Below are 20,041 nucleotides of genomic sequence, written 5' to 3'. Positions count from 1 at the left end.
GAGAGATGGAGAGATGTTGTAATTGCATTTAACTGTTCAAGAGGAATTAGACACAGTGGAACCCAACCAGAATAAGAACAAAGTGTAATGTTAAGGACCCCTGTATTCCTTACTGATTCTCTCAGAACTCTAAAATGAGAATACATAGCACGTTGCACTTGATGAATGGCAGGCATATATCCAAGCTATACACTGCCTAATGAGACAGCATCATAGAATTTTCCTCATATAAATAATTATAAATTATTCCAGCTGACAAAAAATCACAATGGTACATTCTTGAGATTTTAATTTCTTTTGTATACACATGACTATAAACTATTTTGGTACAGTACATTTATGTATTTAGCTTACTGCCAGGGTAATAATTACTATTGAAAAAAATTTCAGAGTTTACACACCGTGACATTCCTAATAAATTGACTGCATTAAGTGTCACAATAACTTTTTAAAAGTTGTTTACTTATTTAGATTCCTAAATTTTGATTAACTAGACTTCTTAAATCAGTTGTCATGTTCTTTTTGTATAAAAAGCCTTACAGGAATTCTAAACATATGCTAATGGTTTTACTAAATTAGAATGCCTTAAGACAACATTAGAGTAGTAAGCCACAATGAGTGCAGGAACTAAGTTATGGAGATGATGATTTTTCCATGTTACAGAAACTCTTTAGGAAAGGCTCACCTCGAATTTTGTAATTACAAACCTAAAAAGAACATGTAGGAAGTAGACGGTACTTAAAGTTGGGGATTAAACCAGTCTACTACTAAATTCTGGATGAGACACATTTGTAGGGATTTATTAGTCATATATTCGCAGAACAGAATAAGCCATTTTTGGTCTCATCTGCATAAAAGTTTCAGTGCTTAAGAGGATGAGTTCCAATCCAGTTCGCTTCAACAAACAAGAAGCTCTGAATAAGCTCAAAATTTAAAAGGAAAACTCATCAATCCCCAATCCCGGTGTTGTTAAATTAAGTTCTTAAACCCTCTGAGAGTTTTCCCTGACATGTTTTTCTCAGCCACCATCACTTTCATACAGATCTTAGTGAATGGAACTAGTCTGAAATCTAATCTCAGCTTATGACTGACACTATTATAGTGCCTGTAGATATGTTTTAAGGAAGCAGGAACACTTTTCTCTTCCTACTACTCTCCTTCCTCTAACTGTTTTTTCCAGAAATATCAGCGATATAAGGAGGTAGATTTTTTTTGCACAATTGAACATAAGTTGCCTACCTTATGAATGATGAAATACGCAGTATGCTTCAGTTATACATATTGTGAGAACATTTACCTTGCAATGAAGTAACAGGTAAATATTGATTTGGTTACTCTACCAGGCAAAATAGAGATTATGTTACCAGACAACTGAATCAAAAATGGAAAACTTCCATCATAGCGGAAGCTTGAGAATCAGCATATGAAACAATAAGGCTGCCTGATTCCACCTTTTGTTCATATTTTAAAGGAATACATCTTAGTTAAAACACATAGCTAAATATGTTGATAACTGAAGAACATCTCATTGGTGCTATCTATAAAGAAAAATCAGAGACGACTTTGTAACTTTTCACATATCAGACAAGCATTGATAATAATGACTGAATAAGAAGTGGGTGATTTTTATGTTCTTTAAAAAAAAAAAAGTATGTCATTATAAATGCTACAATTTGAGTCTTTGAAAAATATTAGTGAAAAAAATTACATCATGATACCATTAAGTAAAATGATAATGTCATTTAAAAAGAAGTTTTCAGGGCTGTTCACAGGGGCAGGGTTCTCCTGGATCACAATGACCAAGTACCACCCACCCTGATCAAAACATATCTCAAGGACAGTCCATCCTGTGACAGAGGCTGCATTGCCAGGACCATTCCAAATGCCCTGAAGTACAAGATCCTCTTCTCCAGCATCACCTCTGGCAAAAGTACAGTGGGATATTGTACTGGCACAGAACAAGGTGGAGGAGGACAAGAAGATCAGTACTGTAACACTCTTGTAACATTAATACCTAACAATTTTCATATTATTTGTCACTACATACATTTTTATATTATCTACCAGTAATGACAATCCACTGTGTAGTATCCTCAAGACTAATTTCAGCCTAAATAGGCGAGTCTCCCACTGGCTCTTTTTAAACATGCAATGGAGAGAGAAGAAGGCTTTTAGAGATTATCTCAGGTGTTCTGAGCCCATTTGCTATGGTTAGAGCTCAGGCATCTTACACATGCAGGCTAAGTTTAAATTCTGCAAATATTCCTCACTGACTACATTATCAATTCAATTATTACATACAGCCAACTAGTCATCACTAAACTGTACTTCAGGAGAAAGTTTCATTTGCAATAAAAATGATCTGTTCATACAAAACTTAAAAGAAATCTTCCATAGACTTTAGTATGCTTTTGTATAAATCAAGAGCAGGAAGAGGAAAAAAAAAGTTATAACAGTTTGCCACATAATCAATAGATTTTTACCTGAATGCGTTGTGGTGAACCTACAGAAGAGTCCGTGGAAATAATCTGGATACGTTGGGAAGGGCTGGTCATCACTGGAGATTCAGATAGTGAAGTCTGAACAGTCTGCACCTGTACATAACACAGAGAATTCTGATTTTAACATTTTAAAACACAGATACTTATTTACTAAACAGCAGACGGCCCTAGCATGCAATTTGTATTTATTGAAAAGGTTACAGTCACTAAACCAATTTGAGTTAGTTTTCAATGAATTATAAGAACATTGTTTTCTTTGGGACCAGAATGAATCTGATAGATGACCAATCCCCTCCCCCCCCCCCCCCCCCCCAAAAAAAAGAGACAAACACCTCAAATCACTGGATAACTATTATTTTTCACAACCAAAGAAAATGTAATTAAACCATGTGGTTCTTCAGTTTACTGAAACGCAGGAATACACATTTTTCAACTTCCATTTTTTTTTTTTCTTGTGTAAAAACAAAACACACTGTACACTCAATGTGTCATGTGAAATATTTCACCCTTTAGTTCTTTTTTAAAGTATTTTATGAACCATCTTTTGAATTTTCAGGTAGCCCAAATTTAGTAAAGCTTTCTTTAAGCCCCTAATTAAAAATGCCCTCAATCCTAAGTACATATATGGGTCAGTAGATATGTGGATTCTGCTGGAATCTGCACATGCCTTCCATCTGACCAAACTAGCATTTAGTTTTTTTGTCTCTGACCTTACCTTATCTATAAAGTTCTCTGAAAGCACGGTGTCTTTACAGCCCACTTGCACAACAGTCACTTCATTTTCCAAGTAAAAGCAAGAATATTAACAATATATTATTTTAAGGTAAAAAGATAATTTTAAAGATGGCTGGTTATATTTGTTTTATATAATATTTATAATTATTCATTTAATATAATTCCACTTGTTAAGTGTACTCATAATTTTTCCTGTTTTCTTTTTCCAACTTGTTCTGCTTTTCTACTTCATAGTGGTGCAACTTTTTTTTGGAACACACAGTTCAACAGATCACCAAAATATTCAGCATGTATTGAGGTATATCTCTTATCATTCTAGTGAGAATTTCACTAGTGTGACATTATCAAAGCTCTGCTTTCCTGGTGCGTTTTACAAGTCAATAATCTAAAATGTTGATCAATACTTTAATTCTTGTGGGAAAATTCAAAACAAAAGATAATTTTGTTCTAAAGCCATACACTGCACACATTCACCAATATTTTCAGAAACGTTACAAAAATATTTGAGTAACAGTATGCACAAGAGTACTATTTTGCTGTGACAGGCTGCAGGAAAGGGCAAGTAAAATAAATGTTCACCATAGACAACAGTATGAGATGGATATTTTTTCAGTCACATTCTTAATTGAAAGTTATTATATAAAATGCAGAGGAAAAACACAATAATTTTTGAAGATTGCCAACAGCAAATTTTACAAGTGCAACATATCTGAATAAAAACTATCATGAATTGCTACAATATAAATTTATACAGATATTCCATTTGAATGGGCATAAGACTCTGCAGTGATGTACTCTATATAAAAGAGCAGAATACGGCACTCCTGATTTCTTCTACACTCAATTTAAGCCATAATTACTTACTTGAAAGCAAGATGAATAGGCCAAAAATTCTTTGGAAAACATGTTCTATAATCTCAATGAATTAGAAACTTAGATTTGTACGTTAAATGAAACTTATTTACATTTTAACAGATTTTACATTTTTATGATTTCAGAATTTTGGGAATTTCATATTGTAAATTCTGTAACTCACAATATTTGTAAATTAAAATTGCAATTGTAATTGCAATTTCAATCAGTTTATGTTTTCATGAATACCTCCTAAATAAACATTTACACTGTCCCACAGTATCTGCAGGATATAGTTTTAGTATATGACTGATTACAATAATTGTTACATTCTATAAAGGAATTTGAGAGTATCAAAAGTCATTAATATGACTTTAATAATATGACATTAATAATTTTTTTCTGGGTTTGTAATATACTTGCTGCAAAAAGGTCCTGGTATACAGCTATGGCTCTAAGTACTACGTCAGTACAAAAAAAATCTGTATTTTAATAGTATGGACTACATTCTCATATAACGGGTGTTTTTGTTTTGTTTTTTTTTGACAGTCTCCTTGAATATACATATTATTTCTCATCCTCATTCTATGACTACTCAGCTATCTTAAGTCCAGCACTGAGTTCTCTGTAAAGTTCCATAAGTTTGAGACCAACTGCCAATATGTCATTTTCATGTTTAAATAGTCAAGAATATAATTATTAAACTGAAAAATGGAAAATATGTTGCCCAAAAACTTGTCTGAGAAGATATGGTGCACAATGAAGAATGTTTCTATAAATAAAGGTTTCAGTTTGCACATATAATTTTATACTCTTATTAACATCCCCACACATACTCAGGATGGAGAAGGACCCTGAAACACAGAACTTCATTCTTCAGGCTTGCCTACTTAATACAGTGAAAGAAGAGCAGTTTTAAATTTCTGGCTGCTGAAAATCTCAAGTTTATTTTCTTCAAGACTGAATACTTAAGCCATTGACTGACAGCAGAACAAGAACTGTAGTAGAAAGTCAAATGCAAAAAGGGAACATATTTTTTGAAATACATAATTACAAGAGAAAAAAAAATTCTTCTGCAATTTTGTTTGTCAGCTGAATTTCTACATCGCATTGTCATACACCCACAAAGGACAGGAAAGGATAAACTTCTGATGATTTATTATAGTCCTACCCATTCGATTGCAACAAATTTGACTTTAAGTAAAAAATAAATAAATAGAATAAAGCAACAGTAGTCCAAAAACATGCAACACTTGTTGGACTCGTATCATATGTGTAATCCTTTAAGTGAACTTAATAACACTGACTATGCTAATGTGTTGTTCAAAAGAAACACCACATCATGAAAAATCTCTATTACTTGTTTAAAGCAGCCACTGTGGAAGTTGTATATACAAAAACATAATCCTCCAAAGTCAGCAACCGTACATTTTTGTAATTTTAGAATATGTTTATAAAAATTAAATACACTTTCTTTTCTTTATGACTGGAAGTCTTTCAAGAGATAACGAAAGAAACAAAGTCACCCTTATTTTGCAGGAAACTTCAGTGCACTTTACACAGGCTTATCAAAAATAATTTAAAAGTAACAATTAATATGGTGGCTTAGACAGAAAATTCATATAACGTCAAAGATACCTCAAAAGACCCTAATCTCACTACGCTAAAAAAAAAAAAAAAATCAAAATACACATATATTAAAAGACAGGGAAGAATAGTAAGTTTTAGTATATTTAATATTGTTTGCTTCCTGAAGCTCCCTAGCTATACACTCTACAGACTCTAGTACTTACAGTGTCAAATCCTTCCTGCAGACTTATTTACATTTTTCCCTCAATAAACCTCTGAGGTCAAATCAATCCAAAAGAAATGCTGAAGTCACTTTTAGCGAGATCACAGATACCTGCCTCCAGCCTCTATTAATGAGGATTCCAATAAAAGAAAGCAACCAGAATTGTTTTAAAATGCCCTCTCTATGACCCTGCTCCTCTGAAGGTCAAGTGCACTATCATTCCCTGTAACCAAGGAAGCAGAATCGACGTGTTCCTGCTGTTTTGCCAGCTGCTGAAGGAGTTTGTCTAATAATAAGATTCATTTCATCTGGGGAAGATAGGTATTCCCAGGTTATCAAGCTTCCCACCTCCTTTCTTAAGCTCCTCAACCTGCACTCTGAGTATTTCTTAAATGAAATTTGAGAAAAGAGCTTGTCTGCATCTTTAATTATTTTCAAATTGGCAAAATTTAAAAGGAAAATCCACCATGGTTTCTGTGGAGCATCTTTAGCCTTAAAGTTTATTAACCTAATTTATTTAAAGGAGTGTAGGCCACTCTGAACTTGTCCAGACCCCACAAATACAAAGTAGCATGATCAGTCTTGCTACATTTAAGAATTAATGCAGTAAGTTTGTTATGCCCAAGTGATTTTTCAGATTAATTTCTATCACAAAACATTTGGATGAAGGTGCAATGATGATTGATGAATGAAAACAAAAAAAAAAGTATTTTGAAATTTTTAGAAATGGGAATTTTAAGTTATGCTACCTGAACTTCGGGCAAAAATGACTGTACATTTTTTTTTGTTTTATTTTTGTTTTGGATTTTTTTGGGGAAGTAAGCTTGAATACAGTGAATTTCCATTAGCAAGTCTTATGTGTGGACTCCCAAACTTAGCTCCAAAATGTTCTCACTATTGAAAACAGGCTCTTTACTTGATGGAAAACAGTTATTTACCGTAAATTTATCTAAAAATAGTAACTGTGAATAATCACTGTAACTACAGCATTGCATTTACAGCACAGATACAACTTAAAATGTCAGGTCAACTAATTGTTATGTAGTGTGGGGGAAACTATTATACATGAAGTCTTAAACATGTAAGAACATCCACTGAAATTATAGTTTTATTATTCTTGTGCTAAATATCTGACCCCATACTTAATAACCACGTAACACTAGATTTTTATTTGCCTTTCAAGAAAGAGGATTATAATACCTTATTTGCAGCTGTCTTTGCTGGAACAAAAATTGAATCCTGAATATAATAATGTTCTATCACTACATAACCCTCTGCTCAGAAATATATTTCCCACCTCTGAGGTTCAGAACAGCTGCATTGCAAAGGTGGAATCTTTGTAAGACTTAAGCAGAAATTATAAAAAACACATAAGAAAAATCAAAAAAGACTAAGTTGCTTGTTTTTTGAATTGAAAGAAAAGTTAGCGGAGTGATTGAAATATGAATTAAAATATAAAACCAACCAGCTATATAGTGTCCTGTAATGTACTGAGTATCTGACCTAGGAAACCTCAAAAACTTGAGCAAAAATACATACATAACATGCATATTTAACTATGAGAAACATTAGATTTTTAGGTCATTTGGGGTTAGATTTTTAGTTCCATCAAAAAAAAAAATACTTTAAGCATTATCTACTGCATAGATATAATACAAATAATTTCATTCATTTTTATATGACATCAAATATGCTACTGTAATAAACATTCATAGTAAAGCAGAATTATTATTTTGTATCTTTAGAGTTTCTAATATATCAGCAGAAACATCGTTATAGAACAATATTGCAAGAGTATATTATTAGAGTTTATTTTCAAAGAATTACAGAACAGCCTATGTTGGAAGGGACTTCAAAAGATCATCATGTCCAACCTTTCATAGGAAAAGAGAGCCTAATCCAGCAACCTCTTGACCTGCATCTTTAAAACCTCCAGTGATGGGGTTTCTATTACATCCCTAGGGAGTTTGTTCCAGTGATCGTCTGTTCTAACGGGGGGGGATCTTACACCAAGACAAAGTCTCATCTGGTACATCTTGTACTCACTGCCACATGTCTTCTCCACCTTGGTTCTTATGAAGAGAAAACCTCCATCCTCTTTGTAGCCACCCTTTAAGTACTGGATCATGTTTAATATTAATCATGTTATGCTTAATACAGTAGTGGGACTCTTAAGAAGATTCTGAAATTATTGTAAATTGTAATTTTCACAGTAAAACTACTCAGAATTGAATTCAGATATCTATCATTCTGCTTATGACCTAACTTTTGTTCTTGTATGTATTTCACTTATTGGAAATGTCATTAGTACCTCCTGAATGCGTCTGCAGAAGACCAGGACCTATCTTGTACTGGAATTTTTGCTACTGTGCAGAGAGATTATGGAATTCGATCTGTATCAACTGGATGGAGCAAAAAAGATAAGTAGCCATCACTATCAAATGTAATTTTAGGACTTAAGACGACTTGATGTCTATGTAAGCAGTTTTCAGATTCACTGCACTAACCAATCCTACCTGGTATTGATTAAAAACATTTCATGCTCATCTATGCATGTGATTCCCTTAAAAGTTCCTGAGGACACAACCAATACTTCAATTTTAGTACCCACACAGCAGCTAGATACAAAGTAGACAGAATGAGAGAAGAAAACTTCACAAATCATACCAAGTGTATACTACGGGAAGATGGAGTTGAAGTGGAAGAAAAGTGGCAAGGCATGGAGAATTGTCTGATTTGGACCAATCAGGAGAGGACTTCATTCACCTAGGCTCTCAAACTACTAAGTTTCACTAGCGATAATTTCACAGGCTGAAGTGTTTGGAAATTCATTAATGATTTGCATTAAATGCAACAGAGGATATACATAAACTCCAGGAAACAAAAAACATATACTTAGAAATGTATATATCCACTATCTTGCATCATGAAGCTGAAAAACAAGTATTTGACAAATAGGTGCGTTTCTAGGGCTGGCAAAATTACATTAGGCTACTTCTGTTCTACTCATTTATTGTCATTTTATATAAATATAATTGCATACATAAAGTATATATTTATATTTTTCCTAACTTTTTTTTTTTTTTTTTTTAAGAAAAGTAACTAACTAACTCTACATTTTAGTTGCAATTATATTATATTGCATTTTGGATATCTGCCTGTGTTTGTGTAAAAACAGTACTTTGAAATGAAGGTTCTCCAGAAATTTCTTGATTGTTGCTCTTTGAAATAATTAAGATTTCTTCATAGCCTTTCAATTAAATTGTTTACTAATTTACTGAACTGACCTTCCAATAGTGTTTTCTTTACATGCACATGTAGATATGCTCATGCAAACACATGCCTATTGAAAATTCAGTTACTAAGGACAGCTTTATTATTTTTTTTTTTTTTTATTAAATAGCTTATTCCCCTACTATCAAAATTGATAATGAGGGAATTATCTGACAAATATATCAAGGGAATAAATCAATAGGCCAGAGACTGGAGGAATTTTTGAATTCATAATTTCACTAAAGCCTCTAGTTTTTCTAACTTAAATAGAAGAACATTACCTATAATCATGCTATTAAAAATCAAAGCGAGTGTATTGCCTGAATGCACTAGTCAGGTATCACTAAGTAGAAAACAATTGCAGACGTACTACATGTATTATTAATATTATAGAAAATAAAACAGAAATTAAGGCATTGTTAAAGCAACTGCAAACCAAATATTTTCAACAGCGCCCTGAAACTGAAACTTTTTTACAAATTTTATCTCATTAAAGTTAAAAAGAATTTCAATGAAAAATACTGTACCAATTTTTACAGCATAAAAAACCTGCTACATCTCAAATTATATCAGAAAGACTTTTTTCTATAAATATTTTTCCTAATGAACATCTTTAGCTACTAAGCTAGTAGGCCTTTATGAAAAGCATATGTGCTGCCTGGAAAATAATATTTGTTTCACAAACATGAAAAATATCTTTATCTTCTAAAAGTTCCAGTGATACTCTTTGGAATGAACTGTGCTGACCACCTGGACTCTTTGTAGAATGGCAGATAAATTCAGATTCAGAAAAAGATCGTCCTTAGTTTTACTGCCCTAACAGGATTCTGCTGCAATATCTTGTACAAGACATTTTAAGTCAAAGGTCATGGAAAAAGCTGTAATTCTTAGCTCATCTGCATCACAAAAAATCCTCAGACTACATCTGACATAAACGCCTGGCTGACCTATATTACACCAGAAATTATCAGATCTGGTAACATCTTGAATTCAGAGGCTGCCAAGCTGTGTAAGGTATGTAGAATCTCCTTTCTCCAATATGTACTTTGTGTGAGATACCTCTCAGGCTGACTGAGTATGGCTAGGTCTTAACAATCAACAGTGAATTGTATTTGAATGATTTGAGAGCATTCAGCATCAAAACTCCACTTTGAAAAAATTCATCCAAAACGAGAATATGGCTACTGGTAACAATAAGATATTGAAAATAAACGGCCTTCTTTTGCACTTTACTGACTCTTACAACACAGTGAAAAACAGTCAGATTGGCAGCAATTCTACTCTCACTTTTCATCATGTCAGACATCTGAAGAGAATATGTGACAAAGATAACCAGTATTTTTTTAGTGCCATTGCAGAAGGTATTTTTAAAGGCCCAAGGTTTTGATAAGTTCTTTTCAGGGCACTGGGGAAACAATTAAACTGAAATCCTCCAGCAATGCAGCCAGCCTAAATAAATTCCTAGTAAGCACAAGGCTCAAGATATCCAACTCCTGTGATTCTCCCCGTATAGCCTCTAGCAGGGAAAGAGAAGGATGCAATGGAACAGAAAAGGGACAGCTCTAGCTACTATTAAAAGTTCTTCCTGGTCACATCAGAACTGATGTTGGAAGACCTTATTCCCTCCTGTAGTGACAGCTCTACCTCAATACTTCATGTTAAAACTAAGGTGCCACACAGATAATACGCGTCCATAACAGAATACATTTTCCTTAAACAATAAGAAAACTAAACCTGAGTAGGTGCTGGGACTGAACCTGGGCTACTGCTATATTGCATAGTGACAGCACTAAATACTTGATAAAAGTGGCATTACTTATTTTGAATTAAGACTGAAGTATTTTTTATGCTTTTCAAAAGCAACTGAAGATGAAGAAAAATAGCTGAAATTCCCTCTCAATTCCCTATAGCTGCTGTCTGTCCTCCAATCTCACAAACAAGAAGTATAGTCAACTGCAGACACAAAAAATGAAACACTCTTATCCAATCTCTTCAGAAATACACAGCTGAAAAAATGCAAGCAGCAACACTGCTATAAAGAAAGCAAAAGCAGTAGAACCATTAAAAGGACAATTTTAGAAAGCCCTTAAAACAAGGATCAGAACAAAATGCAAATAGTGGAGAATACTCAGTTCACTCCAGTGATACAGCCACAATATCACTGAAAACAAACTTGATGAACTCTTACTCAAGAAAAAATGGCCTACTTGCACAACAGTCCAAGGTGGTGCTAGGTATCAAAGTTTTCAATAAACTCATGCAATACAAATGTAGCAATTATGTTGAAAAACTGACGCGGAGATAGTTGAACATGCCAATATCTGCATTAAGTTACCCTGTTCACAACTTTTCTCTCAACATTCATAAACTAAAATTCAGTACACGATTAATAACTTCCCTTCCATTTAATTTTCACTGATAAAAAAGTAATATTTCAAAAAAGCCTCTCATTTAAAGCAGCTGTCGAGCTTTACACTATATTTTCTCTGACAGTGAGTACAGTATTATAGCATACTTTAAGAAAATTAGTAACGTCTTTAGCTGTGTTAAAACCTGTATCTGACTGCAGACACCCAACCATTCATAAAAAAAAAAAATGGTTCAAAGTTTAAAGGTAACATCAATTAACTCTTAATGAGACACAGCTGTTTGCAAATCTTTTTCCATGAAAACTAGTTTTCATGGGGTTATGCAGCAGACAAGTGTATAATTTAAGGAGGAGGTGAATACTATAAAGAGATGAAGCCCTCTATTTACCCACCGGCCAGGAAGAAATCACAGAGCTTCATAAATTCTTGGGATGAAGCGATCTCTCCAGTGGCAAGATACAACCATCACACTATGTTACCACGGTGCATTTCCTGCACGAGGAATTACAAATGTCACATATTTTATGTGTCTTAGATGTGAGTATAGACCTCAAATTCTATGAAAATACTATACGGTTTGCAGTGTTTCCATTACATATTTTTATTTCCAAGTTGTTTTGGAGGAGTTTTTTTTTATTATTGATATTGATATCTGATATAGAAAATTTGAATGAAAAAATCACTTGTCAGTTTCAGTATGTGAAATTTTAGTTTTTTTGAAACTACTCCTTTGGTCTTACTTCCATCATACTCAATAGTCCATTTTCCACATTGTAGTACAATCATTGTCATGATATACTTTAAAAGAACCAACATTAAAAAAAAATGCTGTAAATAAGAATTTGTAATCCATTTCTGAAAATCCAATGACATTTGTTACACAGAGCTGCTTCTTGAACTGAAGGTTGTTGGTTTTTTAATATTAAGGTATAACCTTAGTTCAATTACTCAAAAATCCAACAAAATGTCTAAGATATGGGCTTATCTACAGAAGACTTAGCCTACTTGCCCTTCATTATTTATGAAATCCCATAATTATAAAATCATATGATTAAACCATAGTACATTTGAAAGATATTAAACCAAATACATTAAACCAAATAACTTTAAGCAACAAAAACCTAGTTTATTTGATTAAAGTTTGTAAACTGAAAGAGAAATTATTTATATTCTATGGCCATATGTAGTTTGAGTGTTTGTGAGTCAGTTTAAACATATTAGCTGTTGAACATCCAAGCTTCAATGATTATACATTAAGACATCACTATATCACTGAGTAGATTTTAATGCTTGTGTTTCATCATATATGTAGACGCAAAATATAAAGCCTGATTTAAATTAATCATCCTATTGTAAATTCAGTATAGTACATAAGTAAAACAGGTATCTTCAAACATTGTTCCAGATTTAGATGGCAACTCAAGAGATGAGCAGAAATTTTTCATGGCTAAAATAATTAAATTCATTATCATATCACCAGAAAAAATATATATATTAAAAAACAAAAACACACAACTCCATATTACAGACAGGTTTCTCTACAGCTCACGGTGAACTTTCTACGTGCACTCCTACTATGGAGGCCACCAGAACAATATACTGCAAACAAACCACGTACGGGTTGCACTAGTTTGTTTGTTGCCCGTTGTGATGCAGTACTGCTCTATAGGGATTTCCTGTTCCGATTATGATAAACTGTAAACAGCAACAACAACCTTACATAGTGGTATCATCTGTCACTCACCTCAGCCACCTGCTGAGCCTCCACTACCTGCTGAGCCAGCACCTCCATATTGGTTGCCATGGCGAAGCAAGATCATTAGAGAACCTGTTTGAAAAAGATGCCAGCAACTTCCATCAGGCACAAACATTAGGGCTTTTCCTTACTACTAAAGAAATCCCTGATGACTTAAGAATTTACGATACTGCTCAATTTATCTGACAAATAAGAAGATATGCCCCGGATGTGTGAACGCGTGTGTATGCACAAATATACGCACAGTGCACGCATGTAGGAGTCATAGTATTCAGAAAGCTAAGTTCTACTATTATAGGCACAGTCATTCTTTTACTTTATAAAGCCTGTCATATATATTTTCTCTCTATTTAAGCAGCGAGTAAGAGATACTAACTTCATAAATTAGAAAGGACTGATTTGATTGTCAACTACTGATGCAGTTTGTGAAATACGGACTTTTTAAGGAGCTGGCCTAATTCAAAGAAGAGAAACCTTATAGTTAAAATGGCTTCTGACTATGCCCTACAAAAGTCATTAACTCCAACAGCACACTCTTCACATCTCTTCAGATACGGTGCACAATACAGCATCATTAGAGTGCCCTAAGTCTACTCGTATGTAGAATCTTTCTGGTTAGCAAAGATCTCTAAGACCATCTAGTCCAACCTTCAACCTAGTACTAAAGTCCACCACTAAGCCATGCCCTGAACTAGGAAAGAACAATCTGAGAATGGTGCTTGATCAAATTTTTATTGAATCTATCCATCAAAGTGCCATGATCACCCATATTCCTACAGACATCCTGCATTGTGCAAGAATCAGGCTATCCCATCTAAAAAGTAATAACAGATAATGGAAAATACATTGTAATTATAATGTAATAATACTGTAACTCTGAGGGGAAAGTACTACTAGATTGCTTTATACTAGTTCAAGTGTCTGTACGTTGAGCTTTATGCTCTTCAGGGGTTTAAAAAAAAAAAAAAAGAAAAAGTGCTGGGGAGTGCTGTGCCTCCCCAAGGGTAAATTTAATTAAGGCTTCAAATTCATGCAGTGGGTTTTGAATTGTGACTTGCTTGTTACAGAGTTCAGATCATGACCCAAGCATAGGTAACAAAAACACATTCCTGAATACCAGCACATAGGACGTTTCATTGAAAACTTTCTGCTGATACTTGCAAGGCAACCATTTCACATAAAATTAAAAATAAATACTACTATCAATAGCAAAATACATAATTGGAAAATGCATTCATATCCCCAGAACCATATACCCCTCTCCAAACTCAATTTTTACAAAGCTAACATTGTTGAAGATGTCAACATTTGTTAAGTTAAAAAGATTAAGTCTTATTATGGTAAATTAAACATGTAAATAACATGTATACATCAACGGAAGATCATTTGTAACAATGCATAACCAAAACTGAGACATTCTCTGTGGAAATCATGGATATGCTAGTTTCCCACACAGCTATTTTTTTTTTTTTTTTTAAAAAAAAGTGTGCAGCCTGCATAGCAAGTTATGGACCATTTCCACCAGACCTATCTAATATTGCAGCTGATGGACAGTTTCTCAAGGTGTTCTCTAATTAATTCTTTCTCATTGTTTTCTCATTTTTAAGTTCATCATGAAAAATAAGTATGTGCTCATAACATGTTTTTTTCTCAGCGCTTTAAGATTAAAAAAACCCTGAGGATGAGATATTTTGTTTGTAAGAGTACCTTTTTAAGCCCCAATGATACCTTTGCTGTGGTAAGTCTCTAACAGATTTGCTGGTGGTGCTGTTATCCAAAGTTTTTTTCACTTTTTACCTTCCCAAGACAACAGTAAGTTGAGGCAATCAGACCAAATGCAGTTGGAAGCTCACACACCAGACCGACATGCCAGCGTTCAGAACGCTAACTTTCAGAGTGACATAAGAAGCAAAATCTGCTTCCTTAGCAAAGCCCCTGAGCAGCAGACTTCATAGGAAAAAAAAAAAGTCCTCCAAACAAACCAATAACAGAAGTAGGCTATAACAGCAGGGAGGCAGCTGGACCACCTGGAGCACCTTTCCAACGGAACAGGGCGGCAGCCAGCTGCGGTACACGCAGATGACCTACCGCACAAAATACCGTGCGAAACCATCTCTCCCCTTAGATTGCAGGGAAACCTCAGAGGAGAGTCACACGCTCCGTCCCAACGCTTTCTAGGCGGGACCGCACCAGGGCGGCTGCAGCCGAGCCCCGCCGCGCTGCCGTCCGCGCTCATGGCCCAGCGACGCTGCCTCTTCGCCCCGCACGCCTCCCGCGGCCGGGCCGGGCAGCAGGCGGCTCCTCAGCGGGACGGAGGAGAAGAGGGCGGGCAGCTGAGGCGCTGCCAGGAGGGCGGCGGGAGGCGGCAGGGGCCCCGCGGCCGAACCCTGCAGCGGCCGTGGCCGTGGCCGGGCCCGGGGCGGGCCCGCGCGCAGCCCCCCGCGGCGCCCATTGGCCGCCGTGCCCCGCGGCCGCCGGCCCCGCCCCGCCCCGCCCGCTGCCCCGTCCGAGAGGCGGCCGGCCCACGCGCGCCCCCGATTGGCTGCGCGGGCCGCCCATCAGGCCGCTGGCGCCGCCTCTCGAGCGAGAGGGAAAACACCGAGGGACGCGACCAAGCACAAGATGGCGGCGCTGGCGGGCGGCCAAGTCCCAGGCGGGGCTGCTGCCGCCGCCATTAGGCCCCCCGTTCCCCTCCCCCCGGTGTATCCTTGTGTCAGGCTGCGAGAGGCGCGGGCGCGGCAGCAGGGAAGCGGCCGGTAAGATGGCGGCGGCCTCAGCCCCGTATGCAAAGTACCCGCCGCCCCCTCCCCTCCGCCCTCCCGGTGGCAAAGGTAAAAGGGTCGGGTTCAAGCCGCCGCCTCCGCCCGCTCAGACTCCATCTTCCCTCTCCGCGTCCGCGTCCCGCGCTCGTCATCTCCGCGACCGTCGCCCCCCCCGGGCAGCGGACTGCTCTCACCGGGACCGGACCGGCTCCGACCTCAAGGGGCCCACATCCCGGCACAGCGGCTCCGCGCTGGAACACCCGCAACGGACCGGCCCCGAGCCGCGCAGACCGTCCCTCCCTCCCTCCCTCCCTCCCTCCCTCCGGCAGCTGTAGGCCTGCCTACGGCACCGCTCAGCAGCACGTTACCGAAGCCTTCGCGCCTCCCCTCCCCTCCGCCGCTCGCGGGGTGCCACGAGCAAGGTCCCGATGCCCCCCCCCCCGCCCCCGTCCGGACGGAAGCGGCCCCAGCGGCCCGGCTCGGTTCTAAAAAGCGAATTTTACCTCAGGAGCTGGCGCCAAACGTGCCCTGGCGGTGACCCGGACCCGGGCCCGGGCCCGGGCCCGGGCGGGCCTGCGTCGGGTGGAGGTGCCCGGCGGCGGCCCTCCCTCCCCCCGCGAGGGCGGCGGCGGCGAGGGGCTGGCGGGGGGCAGTGAGGGGGGAGGAAGGGCCGGGGCCGTGCCACGGAGCGGGGGGCAGGGGGCGCTTTGTGTTACGGTGTTTGCCGGGCCCCTGTGAAAGGTCAGAGTTCGTGACCCCGCCCGCCGCCGCCGCCGCCCGAGAGCGTCTCCGCGCTTCCTCTTCCCAGCACCACGCCGGCCCCGGCCCCCTCCATCCTGCTGGCGGGGCGGGGCGGGGCCGGGACGGCGGCGGGGAGGGGCGGGGGGGGCGGGGCGGGGCTACCTGCGCCGCTGCCCGCGTTCGCGCCAACGCTGCGGCGGGCGCGTTCGGCCCGGCGGCTGAGAGGGGCCGCGGGGGGCCTGGGGGGGCCTGGGGGGGCCGCGGGGTGCCTGCGCCTGGGAGCGCCCGGGAGCGCCCGGGCTCCCTCTGGAACGGGGAACGGTAGCGCCTTGCTTAGGTGGAGCCCTTTCTGAGCCCTGGCAGCGCGGCTCTGCTGCGGCCTGGAGTTGTCTGGGGCAGTTGCTCTGTGCGAGGGTGGGTGTAAATATTCCACGTGTACGTGGGATGTGTATCTGCGATTTTACCGAAGACACTGAGTCAAAGGATTTGATGCTGGCTTTTGTTAAGGCTGCCTTCAGACCATTGTAAGTTCTTGTTTCATTTTGTAAGGTTGCTGTCATTGACTAGGGCTCACGCAGTAAAGCTGGCCGTGAGGATTGTTGTGCTTCTGAGTGTGTGATTATAGGGTGTTGTGAGCTGTTCTCACAACGAAAGTCCGCGGTGGTGTAAGAGCTTACCGCCTTTAAGGGCTTGTCATCAACAGCCCTCTCCGAGGCTACTGAATATTGACTCATGGGCCCAGTTCTCTGTCATAATTGTGTCTAGCTGATTTTTAAGCTACACCTATCAAAATGGTCTAGCTTAATTTTAGTACTTCTAGGAAGTTTCTTTTGTGTCTGGTCATTTTGACAGAAGCTGACTTAAGCAGGGGTCAGAAAAACATTAAAGTGAAGATGTGAAATAACAGTAACTCTTGAAAGGAAATGTGTGGAAGAAAGAGAAGCTGGAAGCAATGATGACTTAAGCAGAAGATGCTATAGTCTGAATTGTTATAGTAAGCACCCTGATGTTAATTAGAACTGGCTATGTCTGATAGCCTTGGTGTCACATGACTGGAATTAATATTGTTAAGGCACATGATGTACAAACATCCTTGCAATAGATAAAGGAAAACATTTTGAAAAATGTCCTAGGTACCTATTTACTACTGTAATTTTAAATATTTTATACAAAGATTTTTCAAATTTTCAAAACACGGACATGTATGTACCGCCAAAAGCCGATTACTGAAAACACAGTTGCAGATTTTTTTCTACATAAAACATAGTTTTGAAGTGTAAATATTTATTTTTTTCTTTTTTTAAACATACATGTAAAAATTTTCAAAATTCTCGTAATACCCTCATTTGTGAAGTAGGATAGATATTAGGGTATGACTTGTGGAACAGCGTCTATGACCACTTGTGTTTGAGAATTTGGGGGAAAAATGGCAATTTAATGCTTTAAACTGTGAGATGCTCATCTTTTGGGTGATGGTGTAGGCAAATTTAAAACAAATCCTTAGTTTTGCCATCTATTTGCTATCTAAAATGTTTTTATCAGAATCATAATCAATTTTCCTCTTTTTTTTTTTTTTTTCCCCATGTCACTTACGTTCATGGTTAGGTAGAAAAGTATTTCAGAGAATTTTATTACTGACTTGTCAGTACATTTTTTGATATGAATAGAATTCTTGTTGAAGCTAGTTTGAGATTTGTCTGAGGAAGAACTGAAAATATGAACAACTGATGGCCTCTCTTTGAAGGCCATCAAGTCCTGTCAAATACTCTTATGTAAATCTGAACAACTAAAGAGCTGCAATATCCTTTCACTATATATTAATAATCTGTGATAGCTTAAGAGAAAATGAAAACATTTGCCTCCTTAAACTGATATTTTGGGCTTTAAGGGATTTTTGTTGATAATACAGTATATATTGGCAACCAGATGGTTGCTGGGGCTAGCAAAACAAATGCTAGTCCTAGATTACATATTAAAAAAAATAAATATATATAAACCTGAGGGAAAACAATAAAGCATTCTTTTTTTAGAATGAGCAAGAACCAAGATGCAATGCTGCCTGAGCATTCTTACAGTCTGTGGCATTTGCCTTTGAACTTCTCTGTAGTGATCCTGTGAGTGTAAGCGTAGTCAAATTTAGTTTAAAGTGGTAGAAGACAAACTGTCCACTGAGAGAAAGTACTCTACAAGGATATTGAGAAAGCAGGAGAACACAATGACTTCCCTCCATGCTGAAATGCCATGTTTATAACTGCCATCAGATTTGCATATTTTTCAGGAGTTTGAGTAGTTGTTGCTGTTTTCCTTTATCTAATTGACTATATCAGAGCTCACCTGATCCCTTTGTCTTGTGCTCCAACCTGTTTGGTGGCCCTCTGTATGGTACTGAGGTCATTGCTTAGCTGTTCCTGGGTGCACATTCCAACTTGTACATGGTCTTTTTTTTATTTTGTTTCTGCGCTACAGCTTTCTGAAAATACAAGTGGACTGACCCATTTTTTAAATCGTGTTTGTCATCTAAAAATATTTGAGACAAGGGAAGCCAATTATATGGTACAACAAAGATTTATTTCATAGTAAGGAAGGTGTACAGCAGTTTCAAGATTTCTAAGGCAAAACAAATTCATGACATGCCAAAGATTAAGCTTTCCTTTAACATGGTTAAATGCTTTCAGAATTACTTTGGCTTGCCCTGTGGTGAAACAGATATAATTGGACACAGAAATGGTATATTAGGAATCTGAACCAAGTGTTGTGAACACTGATGGGCTTAGCAGACATTTTCTGAAGGCTATGCACTTTTTTTTTTCCTGGTTTACATCTTTTATTAATGGTCCGATGATTTTTTTACTTTTTTATTTTATTTTTTTTTAAGATCTTGCTTAGCAGTTAAGTCCCACACTGACTGCAGCTGTTAGGCTTGCCAGCATGCTGCATCTGGGTTTGGAGACATCAGAAGAAAGGCAAAAATATTCTAGATGGTGTGCAGAAACATGGAAAGTATCATGTACCTGATACCACAGTGTAGTATTTGAAGTGAATTCCTGTTTATAGGAAATTAATTTTTTTGTTCTCAGAAATCATTGGTGTTTATCATGTAGTGGCTGTAACTTAAAATGAAATTTTGCAGAGAATAATCTAGAAAGTTTTTCATTTTATTATTTAATTTCATATATTAAATTTTATTTTCATTTGTGAACATAGTATTTGTAAAAAGTAGCTTTAAGAAAAATATGCAACTGCTGTATATTGAGGTTTGT

The 20,041-nt window shown here is 37.9% G+C and overlaps 1 protein-coding gene and 1 long non-coding RNA gene across 9 annotated transcripts in view; one reads left to right on the top strand and one right to left on the bottom strand.

Annotated features, from left to right (window-relative positions):
* Positions 1 to 16,693, bottom strand: part of NR2C2 (nuclear receptor subfamily 2 group C member 2) — a 42,179-nt gene extending 25,486 nt beyond the window's left edge. For 2 of the 8 annotated variants that reach the window (XR_011100375.1, XM_068694709.1), the window contains exons 1-2: positions 3,217 to 3,241; positions 2,484 to 2,594 (exon numbers count right to left, since the gene is read on the bottom strand). Coding sequence is in view for 7 of the 8 variants with exons in the window: in XM_068694709.1 (XP_068550810.1) it covers positions 2,484 to 2,555 (72 nt within the window). In the remaining variant the exon portion in view is untranslated. Of the gene's footprint in view, positions 1 to 2,483; positions 2,595 to 3,216; positions 3,242 to 11,914; positions 12,015 to 13,266; positions 13,351 to 15,006; positions 15,310 to 16,234; positions 16,348 to 16,543 lie in introns of those variants that run through there. The other 6 variants (XM_068694707.1, XM_068694704.1, XM_068694705.1 and 3 more) reach the window with 6 other exon arrangements.
* The window catches only part of LOC137862533 (uncharacterized), a 453,236-nt gene that overhangs the window by 137,958 nt on the left and 295,237 nt on the right, over positions 1 to 20,041 (top strand). The window lies entirely within an intron of this gene.

The sequence above is a fragment of the Anas acuta genome, chromosome 11 (assembly GCF_963932015.1).
Source record: "Anas acuta chromosome 11, bAnaAcu1.1, whole genome shotgun sequence".
Classification (NCBI taxonomy): domain Eukaryota; kingdom Metazoa; phylum Chordata; class Aves; order Anseriformes; family Anatidae; genus Anas; species Anas acuta.
This window is presented reverse-complemented; position numbering and strand designations above follow the sequence as displayed.